This window comes from Varanus komodoensis, unplaced genomic scaffold (assembly GCF_004798865.1).
Source record: "Varanus komodoensis strain SLA01 unplaced genomic scaffold, ASM479886v1 scaffold11, whole genome shotgun sequence".
Lineage (NCBI taxonomy): Eukaryota > Metazoa > Chordata > Lepidosauria > Squamata > Varanidae > Varanus > Varanus komodoensis.
The window spans coordinates 32821321-32841808 of NW_025335317.1; the positions used below are offsets into that span (position 1 = coordinate 32821321).

Here is a 20488-nt window from a genome sequence, read left to right on the forward strand (position 1 = left end):
AAACATGCTTAGGATTGCGAACCCCACGGAGTCTTATCAAGCTTGCTCGTGAACAAATGCAACAAGATGCACATTACGAAGACGTTGCAACCACCGCCTCCCACGTTGCCTCATTTTCTCCCTGAATCACCCCTAAAACCGCAACCTCACCCGCCACGTGCCCCGCCCCGTCCTATTTTCGGCCTCGCGTCACGTCACTCAGCCCCAGCCCCGCCTCCTCCAGACCATTCTTCAACCGGCCCGGCCCGGGCGTGGTCCCGCCCACTATTTACGTCACTGCCCCGCGTCCCCTCCCACCACCCCGGCGCCGTGGGTGAGGTCAGTGCCGCGCGCCTGTCACCCAGGCTTCCTTCCCGTTCGCGCTGAGCTGTAATCAAGGCCCCGCTGCAGAGGGAGGCGCTGCTTTTGCTCTTCGGAAAGGAGCGTCCGCCGCCCCCCCATCCGCCTGCTCGGCCAGTCCGTCCGTCGGCCCTTGCTGCCCTGCACTCCGAGGCCATGGAGCTGGCGGACGGCGTGGTGTACCAGGAGGACCCGGGCGGCCCCGGCCCGGCCATGATGTCGGAGCGGGTGTCGGGTCTGGCGGGCTCCATCTACCGCGAGTTCGAGCGTCTCATCGGGCGTTACGACGAGGAGGTGGTGGCGGAGCTGATGCCGCTGGTGGTGGCCGTGCTGGAGAACCTGGACTCGGTCTGCGCGCACAGCCAGGAAACCAGCGTGGAGCTGGAGCTGCTGCGGGATGACAACGAGCAGCTCCTCACGCAGTACGAGCGGGAGAAGGCGCTGCGCAAGCAGGCCGAGGAGGTGAGTTGCGGGGGGAGGGAGCCCGAGGAGCATCCCCAGAGACCCGGCTGCGCTGCTTGCGCGTGTTTGTGTGAGAAAAGAAAGGAGGACTAAATTGACTGACGAGGTATCTTGGGGTAGTGTCAGCCAAGGAAATTGATGAGGTGGGTGAAAGTTGTGAGGAAGGAACTTAACTGATGCTAATCTGGGTGTAGTTGTTGGGATACAGAAGAGCAACAGCAGTACTGGGTCTCCACACACTTGGAGAAAGAAGTAGCTTCTGCCAAGGGGTAGATGCTGAAAGAGAGGTGATGGAAGTAAAGTGAAAACCAGTTGGAACAAAGTTGGCCAGAGAAGCAGAGCTTGTTATCCCAGAATTATGAGGAGAATTGGTACTGTTGACTAGAGGGAGATGTGTTGGTGCTTTTGTGCATTGCCTGCAAGTTCCTTGGGGGAATCTGGTTGGCTGTTAGATTCAGAATGCTGGCCGAAATGGAACTTAGGATGTGGGGCCTGGCGTTGGCTAAGCTGCTAAAAGAGCCTGTCTAATATTTTCAGCTTTTTCTTTCCCTGGGGCTGTTAACTTTTTTGGTGGGTAATGGTCACATGTTAGTCATGCAATATCAGGCCCAAATATGTATATACTTTTTCAAGATAATGGTTTGCATTGTGTGGAATTGGGCAGCAGTACTCAGAAATGATGGAGGAAAACCTCAGTTAAAACCACAGTTTGTGCATGCAAGTAGTCCTTCAGTGAAGATGCCAAGAATTGAACCTGAGTAGTGAATGCCACATGATTTATTTGGTCCTGTATTCTACACTTAAGGCTGCTAACATGCAAATGCTGATACCATTTAAAAATAGTGTTTTTATTAGTTTGTCATTTATTCCATCTTATTGGGTCTCAGCATCTTTAGATACCATCACTCTAAATAGTGCTAATTTTGAAGAGTGCACACCATAATTTAGGCTTAATATTTTTCTCAGGTGGAAAAACGATTTAGTAGGGGAGGGGATTTTGAAGGGACAAATGGCAAGAAGAGAAAGAATTAGACAACTCCTCTGTTAGAGTTTTTTTTATTGGAATCAATGAGGGTTTTTTCCCACTAAGTAACAACAACCAGGGAATGGAATCACCCACGATTAAGAATATGTAAGCTTGTTTCTTTGGAGCACACTCATTGAATGCATGTAGGCTTTCCCTTCTGCATTCATTTAACATATTTCTGATGCTTGGGCTAAGCTTCTGCATAACTGCTGTAGTGTTATTCTTTTCATATATGCTCTGTTTACTTAATAGTAATAGTAGTGAAAGAACATCAGTAATTTCTATTGTTTTGTACTTAAGAAAAGAATAGATATATGGTCAGTCAGGGCTTGGATATCCAAAGCATTTGGTGGTTCACTTCCTGAAATGTTTGATATATAAGTGCTTTAGAATAGAGGGGAAAATCAGTTTATATATGGTAGATATTCAGAATGAAAAATAATTTGGGTACAGATTACAACAGTAGGCAAGAATGTGCCAGAATATAGATGCATCAAGGTAAGTAGATAAAACATACCTTGTAGTGCTTTGTTACAGAACTGAGTAACAGTGTAGCATATCTGTCTTTTCAAGTTCTACCTGTTCATTTTTAAATAACTTTGCTGTTTGGGGCAAAATCTTGTGGCATTGACAAATCACATTCATAGGCTTTAAAACGAAAGAATGCTGAATGAAGCAGCAATTGTGGTTAAAAACAGGTATTTCTTTGCCAAGGGGCACCTCCACTTAGGTTTTGCACTCCACTGTCAGTTTGTCAAGGAAGCAACAAGGTCTATTAAAAGCTAGTGTGGTTTGCCTTGTTCTACAGTTGTGGTATGCATTTTGTAGTAACTGACAATAGTTGTTAAGCTATAGCAGTAGTTTTCAAAGTTTCCACAAAGTATTTGGAAAATATAATGCATGCACTCTTTTTTGTTCATTTCTTAATGCCTCAAAAGCAAAATCTGTTTATACTTGGCATGCATGTAAATAGCTAAAAGTATTACAAGTAGAAATGAAAAGAGGAATGTAAACTTTTTATTGTATCAAGTGGTCATAATGTCAAGTCTTGTGTATTTGTAAATGTCAAACTTCATATATTCAATTATATGTGGAGTTTCATCATCTACTGACTTAAGTAAAACTTTGTAGCTCCTAGTGGGTTTTGGGTATGGAATTAACAGGTGATGGTGATGGTGGTGATGATGATTTGTTATGTATCCATGTGGTTATTGTGGAGGGTCCTTGATTCAGTTCCTCGAATCTCCAGTTAAAATGGATGTGAAGGCAAGGGAAATACAGTAATTGAGATCTTTGGATTAATTGTCGGAATATCAATACCAAGGTAGATGGATCAATGGTCAGGCTTCTTGTTGGCAATTCTGTACTCTTGTTCGGTTACCTGTGTGTTGTTTTCCTCTTCAATAAGCCTGGTTTTAGGCAACAGGATAGGCTGTACCTGAGTGATTAACCAGGCAAATGGCATCTGCTATGCTTCATGGCTTGAACATGCCTGGCTTGTTTGACCCACCAGCATATTGTCTGTTTATCGAGATGTGTAAGGTAAGAGCTTGGGCAGCTTTTCTTTTTATGATACTCAAGTGTCAGTCATGATTGTCCAGAATTCCTTTAATGCATGTGATTTTTTTTCACATTGGATAATACGTGTGACTTCAGATCTTTTTTACAGATATAATCTAGAGTATCGCAACTTTCAGAAAGCAGAAAAATCTAATGATTGGCCAGTGATTTATGTATGATAAATAAGTTTTTTTTTCAAAACAAATATGCTAAATTGCTTTATTTGATATATCTAATCAGACAATCAGTTGTATCTGATGCTCCAAAATAAAAAAATAGGCAGAAAACAATGATTCATGTCTGTATTTTGTGCACTGTAGATCTCTTTGCTCTTATCTTGTGAGGTGGTTTCTTTTGCTTAACAATCATTAGCTCCATCTGGTGATCCTGCATTAGAAACTTGCTTCATTTTCTGCAGGTATTTGGTTATTCTGGAGTAACCAGATTCAAGAGATGAATGGGTGTCTGGTAATTTTAGATGTTCTTCTATGCTCTGTTTTATCTTAAAATACCTTGAGGGTTACTTGTTCTGCACCTTTATAGTCAAGCTTGCTTTGGTTTAAGCAACATTGCAGTTTTGTTTCCCATTATTTTGCATGTTTATGATATCAAGTACCATATGAAGGCACACTACAGCACAGTCTTTGCTATTTGAACTGGGTTTAGATATAATTGGCAGGGTGAAGATAAGGTTAAAGGAGGCAGGTAACAGACATGGCAAATTCTCATTGTTGGTGACCATGAAGTCTCAACGTTTATGTTCAAGGAACTGATAAACAAAAACAACAACCGTGCAAATTGCCTCCAATTTTCACAAGTTCAAGATTCATAATGCTTGGACCGACTGTTAGATGTTATCAATTCAAGAAAATTTAGGTCAAAATGCACCAAAGTAATATGATAGTTGCATTGAACAGCTATTGAAGAGTCCTGCTCATGTGTGTTTGTGTTTCATTGGAAAAGTTTCCACAAATCTGCTTTTGCGGTAAGTGCTGGCATAGTGATGGGTTGCTTCAGTGGCTTCCGCTGGGTATATATTTACAAGGAAACACACCTCAGGACGGCTTACAAAGGTTAAAAAGTAATATGATACAATAATTAAAACATTATGTAATAAGCACAGCATAAAACAACTTTCAAAAAACTAAAGAAAAAAAAGAAGGAAAATAAGCAAGAAAAGAAAGAAAAATGCGACTGTGTTCAGATCTTAAGACTGATCTTAAATCTTATGGACGGTAACACGTAAAAGGCTAAATTAAAGGAGGTGGGGAGAACAAATACCAAACTATCATTTATAGTCCCACTGCTACTATTACAGTGACTTTGAAATTTTGTATTGAGGAATTCTGAATACTTAAGTCTGTGTGACCATAGCTGCAAGCACATAGAAAGCATACTAAGTTTAATTTATTTCCAATTATTTTTAGGCTGCCTCTGTTTGTATAATTGCTAGATGCCAGAGAAAAATGTGATGTGGCTCTAGGTTGTAGAGTTAAATGAGACCAGAAAATATGTTAAGTGACCTCTAGGAATCTTTGTGAAAAGAAATATTTGAATAAACTATTAACTTTTTTTCCTTTTTTGACTCCTCAGAAATTCATTGAATTTGAAGATTCTCAAGAACAAGAAAAAAAAGATCTGCAGATAAGGGTGGAAGCATTAGAATCACAAACCAGGCAACTTGAACTAAAAGCGAAAAACTATGCTGATCAAAGTAAGTAGAAATGTATCAGTAGATTCTGACTGGACCTTTTTTGCATGACTTATGCTTTCAAAATTTTATTTATATAAAACAAAACAAAAGTGGTTTTGCCTCCAGACAATTCATGACGTGATCTGCTTTTATTTATATACACCTTATTTAACATTTATTTTGCAGTAAGTTATACATACGTTCAGCGACTCAAAGACTTTTTCTGATATTTATTTAGAATATTTATATGCCGTCCTTTCGCAGAGCCTCAGGACGGCTTACATAAATAAGAATAGAATAAAACGTAATATTTCCTATACTGCCCAATAACCAAACTTCTCTGGGCAGTTTACAACCCCTAAAACATGGCCATGATACAATAAAGCATTCATAAAACATTTTTCAAAACGTTTAAACTCACTCTAACAGTTAAATCAATGCTTAATACAAGGCAGACCTATTAAGTGGTATGGGTGCCCACATCAAACTATTAAGCATCCTCAGATACCTTTAAATGCCTCAGCACAGAGGACTCTTAATTTGGTGCTGAAAGGATAACAGAAGGTGCTTGGGGGGCCTTAGCGTGGAGATGATTTCACACTCGGGAGGGCCTTCACTGGGAAGGTGGAACTTGGAGGAAGGCCTCAGCTGTGGATCATAGCGCCTGCATGGACAGCACTTGGGAGAAGTATAGTCATTTATTGGGGATCCAAGCTATATTTTAAAACCCACAGCTTGGTTTGGGCTCAAAAGCATGTAGGGAGCCCGTGTAAGTGTTTCAGATTTGGTATTATGTGTTCAGATTTTCTCTTTCTGTTATTAGTCTGGCTACCGTGTCTTTATAAGTTGCAGCTTCTGAATGGCCTTCAGAAGCAGTGCATCAACTTAGAAATGTCCAGAGTATAGGTTACTGAAAACTGTTTATACCTATCCAGGTAATAATGTACCTGGGCCACCAGCCAAAGCTGGTAGATGGCACTCTGTGCCACTGAGATAACCTCAACCTGACAAAGATGGCTCTAGAAGGACCCTCAAGCTTTGAACCTGCTCCTTCAATGGGAATGCAATCCCCATCAAGAATAGATTGAGCACCCTCCATCTAGTCAGAACAGCCTCCCACTAACAGCTTCTCAGACTTGCTTGGACTGAGCTTCAGTTTGTTAGCCCTCATTCAGTTCATTATTTCAGCCAGGCACTGGTGTAGCACATCCATAGCTTCAACTGAGGGAGATGAGCAGAAGTATGTGAAATGTGTGTCATCAGCATACTGATGTCAGTGCACTCCAGAGCTCTGGATGATCCCACTCAATGGTTTCATGTACATATTGGGTAGCATGGTGAACCCCTGGAACTCTTATGTTGGAGGATCTATGGGATCATACAATCATTTCCTGACTGATAGTTTTCCTTTCTGTTTACAGGGCAAGAAAGAGAATTAGCTTTACTTTATAGGAAACTTGTGAATATTTCAAGATGTTTCTCAGCCTTAAAGATGCCCTGTGTGTATCACTGGCTGATTCCTGACTGGGCATATCTGCCCATCTGGAAAAAAATGTAGCTCTTTGATCTGTGACATTCTGAAAAGCTAGCACTGGGTTTCAGGGTTAAAAATGTTATCACATATGTTTTTCTGGTAGTAATTCGTGGAATTCAGTGGAACGTATTTTTTGTGGATGTCAGCTACATGGAATGTAGGTTGCCCTAAAGCAGCCATTCCAGAAAGGACATCTTGATGGAATCTCTCCAGTTGTTTGTCTGGAGTCAAAACTCAAACTAAAATCTAGATAGATTCACTAAAGTATTTCTATTTTCTCTAGGCAGGTGGGTGGTGGTCTCTGAAAAAATACTAGAGTAAGTGAAACTCAAAAGTAATATTGACTCCATTGGTTTTAACTTGGCAAACTGACTAGTAATTCTGTTCATTTTAAGTATGGGTAAGAACCAAAAACTGTTTAGTCTCATACAAGAGGGCTGTGCTAGTCCAGTCGATTTTTAAATTTGATTTCCAGCCGACTTCTGTGTCACATCACCAACTCCTTTTGAAACATGCTTCAGTTTCAAAAGCATTTTGCTATGTGGCTCTAGGTGGGGCATGTCTGAAGTCCTGGTCCAACTACTTCCCTGGTTCCTCGGGTGGTTGTCACTATTCTTGTTTTTAATTTAACCATTGGCAAATGCTTTGCTGTTTCAGAATAGCAAGATGATGTGCATCCCATAGTTCCCCTCAGGAGCTGGGAGTGATAAATTAGACTCAAAAGTATCCTTGTGGGCTTGTCATATGTACCATTTCTCGTCCATTTACTGTGGTTATATTTTAGGATTCTGTACTCTCAACCACTTTTACATGTAAATTACTAGCAGCCTTAATTTCAATGCTAACTGGGGTTTGCTGTTAATTAGGATTTAATCACTCCAAGCTTTGCTTTCAAATCCTGTTTAAAAATGAACTCTGGTTAATATTAACCATAGTTAGTGTTGATTATGGTCAGTGTTGGTTATGAGATGAACTTCAACACTTTTGTTAGGCCTGGAACAGAGCGTACATGGAAATACTTATTGAAGTGCAATAGAGTATTATTAATTTTTATTTAGCCAAATAGCTAATGGTTCTCTGGACAGTTTACAAAAGTTAAAAGTTAAACATGTAACAAGGAAAACAGACAACATATAAACAACACAATAAAGCAATAAAACCTCAGCAGCTGCAAATCAAATCAGCACAGAGATACAGCAGCAATATAGAATAAAATGCAGAATTAAAAACTAAGTTTAAAATTTAAATATCAAACACAAGGAGAACAAAAAGATTTTCACCTGGTACTGAAAAGAATAGAGAGTTTATGCCAGGCGCACTTCTTTGATGAGCCTATTCCATTGACAGGGTGCCACAACCAAAGAGACCGTTCTCCAGATAGTCAATCCCTTTACTTCCTTTGGAGAGGGCTCCAGAGAAGGACCTCAGGAGATGAACTTAGGCCCTATGTGGGTACATAATGGACAAGGTATTGCTTCAAATAACCTGGATCCAATCCACTTAGGACTTTAAATGTAATGTTAGCACTTTGAATTGGGCCCAGATTTCAACAGGAAGCCAGTGCAGCTGAAAGAAGACTGGCATAATGAGTTGTCATGGGGCATTCCCCATTAACAACCCTGCTGCCCGGTCTTGAATAAGTTGAAGTAAGGGGTTATATGATCCCAGAGCCACAGTTAATAAATGAAGCTATCAATCCCTCTGAAATAGGATGGGCTTCTATGGAAACTGTGGAAGGTGAAGAATTAGTTTCATTAAGTGGTACTGTTTTTTGTTACATAACCATTTATTCCTTGTATCCTTTTCTAGAAGTATAGTATAAACTTTAGGTCCCCTAGACAGAGCATGCTTTGTTTTGTAAACCTGGAAAGCAGAAAAGGAACCCAGGTTTTACCAAACTAATAACATAATTTTAATGTTTTGTACTTGAATCTAACAGCTCACAGGGCTGACTTTTTAAAGTTCTCCTCCAGCCTCTTGTAAAGCATGTTTTCAAGGCGTGTCTATCAAATGTACTTTTTTTGTATAGTGATATTATACTTGCACATAGGTTTGAAGGCATATTTGAAGAGAGAGGCATCATCCTAAATAAGCTTTGCTTAGAAGGTGGATTTTTTAAAACTGTCAGTTGCAGTGGGAATGATACGCTGCTGGGGGCAGTACAGGCTTGGCTCCTTTCCTGTTCTTCTTTTATTAGAAAGAAGACTGAGGCTAAAGAAATGGTTGTTTATCAAAATGCTTCCTGTAAGTGTGTTTGTGTGTGTTTACAGCTCATGAATGTTAGGAGGGTTTTGTCTTTTTTTTTTTAAACAAAAAGCATTTTGTATAAGAGTGGAATTGGGCATTTTATGTCAAGCTATTTTTCCTTCTTGAATAAAAAGCCCCTTTCAATTTATAATGCTATTAACAAAATAGTGCTTGGGTCTTCTCAAAATTTGAAAAGAAAATGCCGTCTCTGCTGTGATTTAAGAAACACCACTACTTAATTTAGATTTGTGTTTACATTTTAATTTTTTCATGCGTTGGGGTCCAATACTTGAATGAATTTGGAAAGAAATAGTACAACAATCAAAATGTTTGGAAGAATGCATGCACAGAAGTGGCACTTGTATTTGATAGTTGGATTTTTCTATCCCCCTGTACCAAAACTATAGGGGTACTTGCATAGTATTGTGGCATGATGACCATCTCAGTTTAATAGAAGAAGCCCTTCATTGTGTCCCTTCTCTTAGAAGAGGGGGCCCATTTGCACCCTGCTTTGGATAAACTGGCAGCTGCTAATTTTCAGTATACATTTTTCAACATATTGTATATGCCCTGCATTTAAAAATATTGTTGCAACTTCTCTTAATTGCTGGAAGAGTAAGATAGAAATATTTTATTTCTGCTGTGTATTGCTTATTTTTTAAAATTTGTATTCCTATCCTGTCATTTTTCTTAAGGGAACCAAAGGCATTTTACAAAATCATCCTCTTTTTCTTCTCTCGCTATGTATAAATTCTTGTTACTACAGTGAACAAATTCTCCTGGATACAAATGCAAACTCAGAGGTAGCACATAGTAATATAGTAAAGATTCTGGTGGAGTAGTTTGATGACATTGATTTTAAAAGTTTAAAGTAAATCAGTGGCCCATTGCAACCTGTCCATTTGCTGGAATTGGTCTCCTCACTCTCAGCATGAATAGATTAGTTTGGGCAGTGATGCCATTAAGGAATGGAAATTGAGGTCATCCACTGGAGGAAGCAGCCACTTATGTGCAGCTCTCTTATTCATTAACCAGATGTAACTGACACTGGTGACTACTTTAATTAGGACAGTATGTCTTATGTGAACTGTTCTCCAAATCGTATTAGAGAAAATCCTGTTTTGCAATGTGGCTATTATTCTTTTTTCAACTATTAAAGTGTTCTCTGTATTGATAACACGAAGATAGATTTTGCTGTTGGAATATCAAAGGGTGTGCAGGATATGAAGTTCACCACTGGTGCATTTTCACATTTGGAAATCAGCACTTCTACCTGAAACATTGCCCAAGGCTCCCTCGAGAGTTTTCTGAAAGATTCTTGTTTGTATGTAGAGATTGTGTATTGGAGCAACTTAAAATCACTATTTGGGCCATTTTTTTGACTTACTTTTTTGCAAGATTGTAAAGTAGTGATCTTGTTGTTGTTGTTAGTCATGAAGCCATGTCCGACCCATCGCAACCCCATAGACAACATTCCTCCAGGCCTTCCTGTCTTCCACCATCTCCTGGAGTCCACTTAAGCTCACACCAACTGCTTCAGTGACTCCATCTAGCCACCTCATCCTCTGCCGTCCCCTTCTCCTTTTGCCCTCAGTTGTTCCCAGCATTAGGCTCTTCTTCAGGGAGTCCTTCCTTCTCATTAGGTGGCCAAAGTATTTGAGTTTCATCTTCCGGATCTGGCCTTCTAAAGAGCAGTCAGGGTTGATCTCCTCTAGGACTGACCGGTTTGATTGCCTTGCGGTCCAAGGGACTCGCAGGCGTCTCCTCCAGTACCACAATTCAAAGGCCTCAATCCTTTTGCGTTCAGCCTTCCTTATGGTCCAGCTTTCACAGTCACACATTGCAACTGGGAAAACCATAGCCTTGACTATATGCACTTTTGTTGGCAGGGTGGTGTCTCTGTTTTTTAGTATGCTGTCTAGATTTGCCATAGCTTTCCTCTCCAGGAGGAAGTGTCTTTTAATTTCTTGGCTGTCCCCATCTGCGGTGATCTTGGAGCCCAGGAAAATAAAATCTGTCACTACCTCCATTTCTTCCCCATTCGTTTGCCAGGAAGTGAGAGGACCGGATGCCATTATCTTAGTTTTCTTAATGTTGAGTTTCAAGCCAACTTTTGCGCTCTCCTCCTTCACCCACATCAGGAGGCTCTTTAGTTCCTCATCACTTTCTGCCATGGGAGTGGTATCATTTGCATATCTGAAGTTGTTGATATTTCTCCCAGCAATCTTAATTCCAACTGGTGATTCATCTAACCCCACCTTTCTCATAATGTGCTCTGCATATAAGTTAAATAGGCAGGGCGACAGTATACAGCCTTGCTGAACTCCTTTCTCAATTTTGAACCAATCAGTGGTTCCGTGTCCAGTTCTCACTGTTGCTTCTTGACCCGCATATAGGTTTCTCAAGAGACCAATAAGATGGTCTGGTACTCCCATCTCTTTAAGAACTTGCCACAATTTGTTGTGATCCACACAATCAAAGGCTTTAGCATAGTCAATGAAGCAGAAGTAGATGTGTTTCTGGAACTCCCTAGCTTTCTCCATGATCCAGCGTATGTTGACAATTTGATCTCTAGTTCCTCTCCCTCTTCGAAATCCTGCCTGTACTTCTGGTAGTTCTCAGTCCACATACTGCTGGAGCCTAGCTTGTAGAATTTTGAGCATAACTTTGCTAGCATGTGAAATGAGTGTAATGGTGCGGTAGTTTGAACATTCTTTGGCATTGCCCTTGTTTGGGATTGGAATGTAAACTGACCTTTTCCAATCCTGTGGCCACTGTTGAGTTTTCCAAATTTGCTGGCATATTGAGTGTAGCAGTTTTACTGCATCGTCTTTTAGGATTTTGAATAGCTCAACTGGAATATTGTCGCCTCCACTAGCTTTGTTGTTGCTCAGACTTCCTAAGGCCCATTTGACTTCACATTCCAGGATGTCTGGCTCGAGGTCAGTGGTTGTCAGGGACGTTAAGCTCTTTCTTGTATAGTTCTTCTGTGTAATCTTGCCACCTTTTCTGCCTCTGTTAGGTCCCTGCCATTTTGGTCCTTTATCATGCCCATCTTTACATGAAATGTTCCCTTCACATCTCCAATTTTCTTGAAGAGATCTCTGGTCCTCCCTATTCTATTGTTTTCTTCAATTCCTTTGCACTGTTCATTTAAGAAGGCATTCTTATCTCTTCTAGCTATTCTCTGGAATTCTGCATTCAATTGTTTGTATTTTTCTCTTTCTCCATTGCCTTTCGCTTCCCTTCTTTCCTCAGCTATTTGTAAAGCTTCCTCAGACAGCCATTTTGCTTTCTTGCATTTCTTTTTCTTTGGGATGGTTTTAGTTGCTGCCTCTTGTACAATGTTGTGAACCTCCATCCATAGTTCTTCAGGCACTGTCTATCAGATCTAATTCCTTAAATCTATTTGTCACCTCTACTGTATATTCATCAGGGATATGATTTAGGTCATACCTGAGTGGCCTAGTGCTTTTCCCTACTTTCTTCAACTTAAGCCTAAATTTTGCAACCAGAAGCTCATGATCTGAGCCACAGTCAGCTCCTGGTCTAGTTTTTACTGACTGTATAGAGCAGGGGTCTCAAACTCACGGCCCACGGGCCAATTGCAGCCCGTGGGATGATATTTTGTGGCCCCCACTTGATATCAAAGTTTAGTGATAGTGCGGTCTGCGCATTTTTCTCACACACACCTGTGTGAGTTGTTACCCTGGGCGCAATGTTTCCTCTAAGCTTGTGTTATGGAAAGCCCAGCTTTCTCAGACAAACTTCTGCCATTTCCCAGCATGCAAGGCACTCATGTATTCTGGCACACCATTCAGCAGTGAGAAGTATGCTGATGCCATTGTAAAGCTACAGGAAGAATTTGATCACAGGTTTGCAGATTTCAAGACACACAGAGCCAGTTTTCAAATTTTTGCTGACCCCTTCTCCTTCGATGTGGAGGATGCCCCCACCCCCCCGTGTTTCAAATGGAGCTAATTGACCTGCAGTGCAATTCTGAACTCAAAGCTCAGGGAAGTGAGTGGAAAAGCAGACAAGCTTGGACAATTTTTGAGAGAATTGCCCCTTACCTTCCCTGAGCTTTCCAGGATGTTCAAGCGGACCATGTGCCTTTTTGGGAGCACCTATCTGTGTGAAAAGCTCTTCTCCACCATGAACTTTACTAAGTCAAAGTTCAGGTCCAAACTTACTGATGAGCATCTTCAAGCCATACTGAGGGTCTCAGTTGCTTCCTCCCTCAAGCCAAATGTGGCCCAGCTGTGTAAGAGGAAGCACTGTCAGGTCTCTGGCAGCAAGGAGTAGGAAGAAGTAAGAGAAGCCTATGTTTTGAAGAACCGTTCATGTTCTGAATTATTATTAGTAAAGATTGAGAAGATTGGATCAGTTGTACTTTTTTTTTTGGAATACTTGAAATCCTTTTTTTGTGGAATACTTGATGCGGCCCAGCCTCACCCAGACTCTACTTCTAGGTAAGTTGAGTTTGAGACCCCTGGGATAGAGCTTCTCCATCTTTGGCTGCAGAGCACATAGTCAATCTGATTTTTGTGTTGACCATCTGGTGATGTCCATGTGTAGAGTCGTCTCTTGGGTTGTTGGAAAAGAGTGTTTCCTATGACCATCGTATTCTCTTGACAAAATTCTACCAGCCTGTGCCCTGCTTCATTTTGTACTCCAAGGCCAAACTTGCCTGTTATTCCGTTTATCTTTTGGCTTCCTACTTTAGCATTCCAATCCCCCATGATGATAAGGACATCATTTTTTGGAGTTAATTCTAGAAGGTGTTGTAGGCCTTCATAGAACCGGTCAACTTCAGCCTCTTCAGCACCAGTGGTTGGGGCACAGACTTGGACTACTGTGATGTTGAATGGTTTGCCTTGGATTCGAACTGAGATCATTCTGTCATTTTGGAGATTGTATCCCAGTACTGCTTTTCCTATTCTTTTATTGACTATGAAGGCTACTCCATTTCTTCTGAGGGATTCTTGCCCGCAGTAGTATACCTGATGGCCAGCTGAATAAAATTCCCCCATTCCTGTCCATTTTAGTTCACTGATTCCTAAGATGTCGATGTTCAGTCTTGTCATCTCTTGTTTGACCACATCCAGGTTGCCTTGATTCATGGATCTTACGTTCCAGGTTCATAGATCTTTACAGCATTGGACTCTCCTTTCACCACCAGATACATCGGCAACTGAGTGTCCTTTCAGCTTTGACCCAGTCACTTCATTCTTTCTGGCGCTACTAGTACTAGCCCTCTGCTCTTCCCCAGTAGCATATTGGACACCTTCTGACCTGAGGGGCTCATCTTCCGGTGTCATATCTTTTTGCCTTTTGGTGCTGTCCATGGGGTTTTCATGGCAAAGATACTGGAGTGGGTTGCCTTTTCCTTCTCCAGTGGATCACGTTTTGTCAGAGCTCTCTGCTAGGACCTGTCCGTCTTGGGTGGCCCTTCATTGAGCTACGCAAGCCCCTTTGCCACGACAAGGCAATGATCCATGAAGGAGTCTAAACTGATATTAGGTGCTAATCCTGTGGTGGAGAACATGTTCATCTTTGATTACAGTATTGCAATGCAGCGATTATGGCAGCCATTTTAAATTTTTAAATTCCCATTTTCTTGGCATCATAACATTACAGATGGCTGTTTTATACTGAATAACAAACACGTTGTCCAAGTTTACTGCCACTGTCCAGCATATTCTTAGATATGCAGATGCCTTTCAAATCTAACGGAAGTGTTATGATCATTCGACAGGGAAATACAACAAGGAACTCAGGTTCAGAAAACTGCATGTCCATGGTGAAAAACATATTTGATATACCTAATGGCATATGCTATCATGATTAGTAGCCTATTTGCTGTATCATTATTGAGCTTCTTCAAATGTACATTTTACTTGGGAAGAAAATAATTGCCTGATGTTATATAATTGGTTACCATACTAAATAGTGTTCTTTAAGTTTGCTTTAGATAATTGACACCTGATAAGAGGGGTCAAATGGATTTCAAGCTTGCTTATTTTCTCACAAAAGCTGTTCTAAGAAATGCTTCCTTGATTTCCTCCAGTTAGGCTGAGGCTGCTAGTGCTAGGAGTTGTACATTTCTTGCCCTGTTTGAACAGCTTTGAAGTTCACGTGCCAGTGGATCTGCTCAGCCATATCACTTGCTGGGTCAGGAGCAGGTCATGTGTGGTGCTGAGTCTTGGATTGCCACATTCATCTCTTCAAACTGAGCACGTGGTTTCTGTTGCTGGATTGGGAATTACATGCTTGGCATTCTTGATCCTCAGCTTTGACAGGACTACTTATCTGCTTGGAAGATGGAGCAGCAGAGCACAGCTCTGGCCAAAAGAGAATTGCGTTTTAAGAGATGAACTGATTGGCTCACCTATTCAAAGTTAGTTAAAGTCTGTAAGGCCACATATATAGCAGTCCACTACCACTTGCAGGTGAGTGGGACAAGGGCCTTTACAGATCATTTCGTACAAGTTGTGTATCTGACATGACACTTCCAACTTCTAATTTAATGTTCCTGAACAGTATATTAAAATATATGTCCATCTTAAGCAAACCTTGGGAGTTCTTTTTTGCTTGGCTTTTATTTCATCTTGTATGATAGTCTTTTAAGAAAGGTTCATCTTGAAAGTCTGGACAATCATATTTCTGTCTGTTGTGTCTTAAGAAAATCCATCAGGCTTGCATTGATTTTTTTTCAGAGCCAAATATATTTTAAAACAACATTTTGATTAAGGGAAAATAAGGCCACTTTTCTCTCTACCCAAATGTGAGTATGAGCACTGGAAATCAAAACAGCCTTGTGAATATAACCATGAATTTTGTCTGTTGGTCTGTCAGTATCGCTATATTTAATCCTGAGGTAGCCTTTGTAGGAACTCAAGACAAAACAATTTATTTAGAAAAGGTTATTTTGTTTTTCTCAGAGTAGCAAAATGCTTATTTGCTTAACGCACCATGATGCAAATGAAGAATTTCTACTATAAATGGGTTCTTTATATTCCATGCGAAGCACTGCATATTCACATGAAATCTTGGCAAACAATCCTAGTGTGCTGCTGCTGTCCATTATAGTTATTGCTAACTTGTGTAACTACTTCAGCATTTCAAATTTGGCTTTTAAATTCTGTACTGTAATTTTATTATATTTATATATTTTTATTGTTTTATGTGCCACTGTAAACTGTTCAGGGAGCTTCAGCTGTTGGGTGGTACAGAACAGTAATAATAATGATAACACTACCACCAACTGCCAGAGACTGGCATTTCAGTTTTTCCCCTTTTATGGTAACATCAGTTTGTTGGGAGTTAAGCATGTAGAAACAGAATCACTATTACTAAATGGATGAAATACATATCCTTACAAATATCCTCTAAAGAGGATATTCACATGAATTGATCTGTGTTTCCATTGCAGGGAGCTTCCTAGGTTACCATGAAAAATATGCATGTTGTCTGCTCCCATTGATTTAGTTCTACCTCCCAGCGCATATGGTTAACCAAACCAAAAATTGAAAAGTTACCTTGATGTCAAAGTCTGAGTCCTGGTTTATCCCTTTCAAGCAAGCTAGCATTTGTTAGCCAAGAATAACCCTAATTTACAATTCTAGTTTGTAAAGAGGAAAAAAACTGGATTCCAAGTTCAGCCATCATACGTTTTCAAATTCTGGTTTGATTAGTTGTTAGTTCAAGTAGGAGGAACCTGGCAGGGGCACACAAGCCGAGTCTACTTGTGATGCGGGATCTCCAGAAAAAATCCTATGTAAAGTATCATAAGAAATATTCAGCAGTTTAGGACCTTGGAAAGTTTTCTTATATAGAGTGACCTTTCCCAGCCTGGTGTCCCCCAGTTGGTTTCAACTATACCTGCAAGAATTTTTGGATATTGATCTTACTAGCTGGGACTGATGGGAGTTGTAGTCCAGCACATCTGGAGGACACTAGGTTAGGGTAGGCTATGCTAGAGTTAACTAATTTAGCATGCTTATTTGTATTTAATAAACACTAAAATGTTAACTGTTATTAAAATATGCTGCAAATATTTAACTTGAAATTTATGAGGAACAGAGTTAATATAAAACTTTGTAGTTTTTTATTATAATACATGCAAAAATGTAAAAACAATAAATGTGCTATAAATTGTTTACCTATATTGTTTACATTTAAGAAAATAGAGAAGGTTCTAGAATCTATTTTGGAAAACTTCCCACCCCACGTTACTTGATGTGTAGCTTATTTATGACAAGGAGGATTCACGAGAGTCCTGCCATACAGTTCCATTGTGTGAAAGCAACCACCCACAAGGTTCTCTTTGGCCAGCATGGAACTAGGCTGGATTGAGTAGCAGAGTAGACCAAATCGGAGTAGCTGTTCACGTTCCTGGTAGCTTGGAGAACTTTGGTGAACTCATCTTCTCTAGCCTACATGCTCTGTTAGTTTAAACATCCAGCAGTTATAGGAAAAAAATCTAACGTACTTTTACGCAGATAGTAGCATATGTATGTTTACTGTATGTTTACTGATGCTCTTGGTAAGCTGCTCTGGGAGTCTTTTTTAGCAAAAGAGTGGGATAAAAATGCTTTAAGCAATTGTGTGTTCTGACACACAGGTGTGCATTTGTGTATGCTCTGAGAACTGTAAAATATTTAAGGCATTTCGGAGAACAGAAAGATTGTTTACCCAATGGACTGTGAATGGTACAATAGGCTAAATTATAGGGTGGTCAGTTCTAGCACTTGCACAGCAAAATCTATTTAAAGCTTAAGGAAACTTTCTCAGAGGTTTTAAAGAAAAAAATATGCAGGCATTTAAAAGTGAAACTTTAGCTAAGGGGTTGACAGATTTTAGGCTTTTGGGATCTGGTTTTTGTTTTGTTTGAACTGTTTTGTTTTTGTTATTACAACCCCTATGGGCAACATTCCTCCAGGTTCTCCTGCCCTCCACCATCCCTCGGAGTCCACCAAGGCCCACACCCACTGCCCCAGTGACTCCATCTAGCCACCTCATCTTCTGCATTTAGAATGAAAGAAATCTGAGTGCAGGAATTTTTGAGTAGAAGAACAGAGTTCATAGTCCTTCTATGCATAACTGCTTCTGGTCTACCTTAAGCCTTCTTCCTTTCCATGGTATAATGTAAAGGGGGTGGAGAGAGTAATCCTGTTGCTTTTGTTAAAAAAAAAGATGTCAGAAATCTTTGCTAATCTACTACAACTCATCTAGAGATTTATGACTTGTTCCTGATTTACCTTCTGTCCCCCACCCCCTCCCCAGCTTTTACCTGAGGATCAGTGTGTTAGGTTGGAGTGGGTAAGATTTACCAGCTCTAATTAGTTTGATTCAAGGTCTGTCTTTCTGTGGTCAGAAGGACTCCTGTCATAGAATGTGCTTCTTTCTGAATTTTGGGACCCTCCTGTACCACTGGTAGCCCCATTAATTTATTACATTTATATCCCACCTTTTTTTTCCTGCAAGAAGCCTAAGTTGGCTTATGATTTTCTTCCCCCTTTCCATTTTATTCTCCCAATAACCCATGTGAGCTATATTAGACTCAAAAGATCTTCATGACCAACTGGGATCAAGAACCCAGATCTTTTGAGTCCCAGTCCAACACTCCAAGCACTATAACATATGACCACCTATGTAGCAACTTCAGAGGCCTTAGAGGGAATGCTGTGCGGAGGAGGAGGTGAGGAAGTCAGCCTAAATCTGGATCCAAGCAGTTCTGTTTTCCATTTCTTCAATGTGCAATAACACTCATTGTATACACAAGCCTTAATGTGAAAATTCATTCTCTTGAGCATGCGCAGAAATCTTTATTTAAAGGAGACTTTGCTCCTTTCCCCCAGACAAGCGGAAGGAAGAGACACCCTTGCTTCTGCACTTCTTAGCTCCTCTTGCAGTTTCATTTTTAAGAAACGTTTAACTGGCTGCTGAAGTATGCTTTGGTGTTGGGGTCTGCCTTGACAACAGGGCCAATTTAGCAGCTCTCTGACTTCCCCAACTAGTTTTGGATTGAATGTTTATAGCAAGTCCATTCCAGTTTCTTCACCAGTGCCCACTCTTTCTGAAGATGGGAACACAATATTCTTGATCATCTAAATTTGTTTCTGTAAGAGGCAGGCTACTTCAAACTCTGACCCTTCTCAATGCCTTCTAATTTCTCTATGAAGTTCCCCACTCCTATACTTAAGGTGCCGATGCTGAAGGTTAGGTGGGTGGATGTGAAAATAGCTGTCAGGAGTTTTTCCTGGCTGAGTGGGTAGGCCTTTCCTCTATCACAAAGACCTCACTGGCTGAGACTTTCCTCCATGGCAGGATCACAGTTGTCTAACCTGTCTCCCTGTCCAGGTTCCCAATTCTGTCATCTTGCAGTTTTGTGTATGTGTGTATCTGATGCTGAGTGTCCAGGGCAGAATAGGGATTCTGTCTGATTACTTTTTGCCTGATACTCTCCATTCCTAACTAGGCGGAATTGTCTCTGCGGTGGTGTTGGAGCTTCCCTAGATTGTTGCTGAGGCCACCTTGTCAGATGTGACCATGGTCTTCATGGCTTCCATGGCAGCCATTGGTCTGTCCCCATTTATTGGGTCTTGCTTTTTGAGTTAGATGGAATGGTGGAACTTCCTATACTTCCACTGTCATGGGCATATCATAGCTTGATGAGGTTTAAACTCAGTGAACTTTGGGTGGTCTGACCCAGGCAGCTGATGGACACACAAGGTTTTCTGGCAGCTCTTGGAGACTCTTTTACCACCTCAGTAGGTGCTTCCGTGGAAGCCTTGGTTGAGCTCTAGAATGAAGAAGTAGCTCAGGCAGTTGCCATATTTTTCCCGAGCATTTTCTTCCACTTACTAGAGCCCAACCAACTCCCTTGTTGTTGTCGTCGTTGTTTTTTTAAAGGGAGTATGGGTTAGAGTTAAGGTAAGGAAAAATAACTCCCCTTGCTGTTGTAGGCGTTCACATCTGTTTTGGACCTGTGGGCCCATTTGGGAATTTGAGAAACTGCTGTGGGCACCATTGCAAAATAACTTACATGGAGAATGTATCAAGTCACATAATGGTTGCTGTGGGAATCTCACTAGACAAAAGTGAGCTAGAGAAGTGTGCTGGGGGAGAGAAATAGCAAATTAGATGCTAGAAAGGGAAAGAAATGAGTCAGAGAACAGACAGCTTTATGGGCTCCTGTGGAGCATGTTAGTGATGTGTTGGGGGTTCCTGCCCTAAACAGTTTGGGGCCAGGCTACCTGAAAGTCCAGATTCTCCTATAGGAGTTTGTCTGAGTTTTAACAATCTTTAGGGGAGGCCCTCTTTTGAAGTCCTGCTTCCACTGGAGGTGTGTGTAATAGGGATACCCAAGTGGACCTTCATGGTGGCCACTCCCAGGCTCTGGAACTCCCTGCCAAGAGAAGTTAGGATTGCTCCCTCAGTTGTCCTTCCTCTGACATACAAAGAGGCCAGTTATTCGAACAAACCTTTAGCTTGTAAGCCGGTCTGTTGCCAAAGGGGTTTTGGGTACTGTCTATTCTTGACAATTTTGTGTTTAACGGTTTTATGAGCCTGTTTTATTATTACATTATAATTAGGATAATTCAGAAATTGTTTTAATTTG

At 40.9% G+C, this 20488-nt stretch overlaps 1 protein-coding gene across 3 annotated transcripts in view; it reads left to right on the plus strand.

Annotated features, from left to right (window-relative positions):
* The first annotated feature begins 333 nt into the window (after positions 1–333).
* SPAG9 (sperm associated antigen 9) overlaps positions 334–20488 on the plus strand; it is a 111108-nt gene continuing 90953 nt past the window's right edge. For 2 of the 3 annotated variants that reach the window (XM_044419965.1, XM_044419967.1), the window contains exons 1-2: positions 334–801; positions 4982–5102. In XM_044419965.1, the coding sequence (XP_044275900.1) occupies positions 496–801; positions 4982–5102 (427 nt within the window). In that variant the 5' untranslated portion in view covers positions 334–495. Of the gene's footprint in view, positions 802–4981; positions 5103–20488 lie in introns of those variants that run through there. The other variant, XM_044419969.1, reaches the window with a different exon arrangement.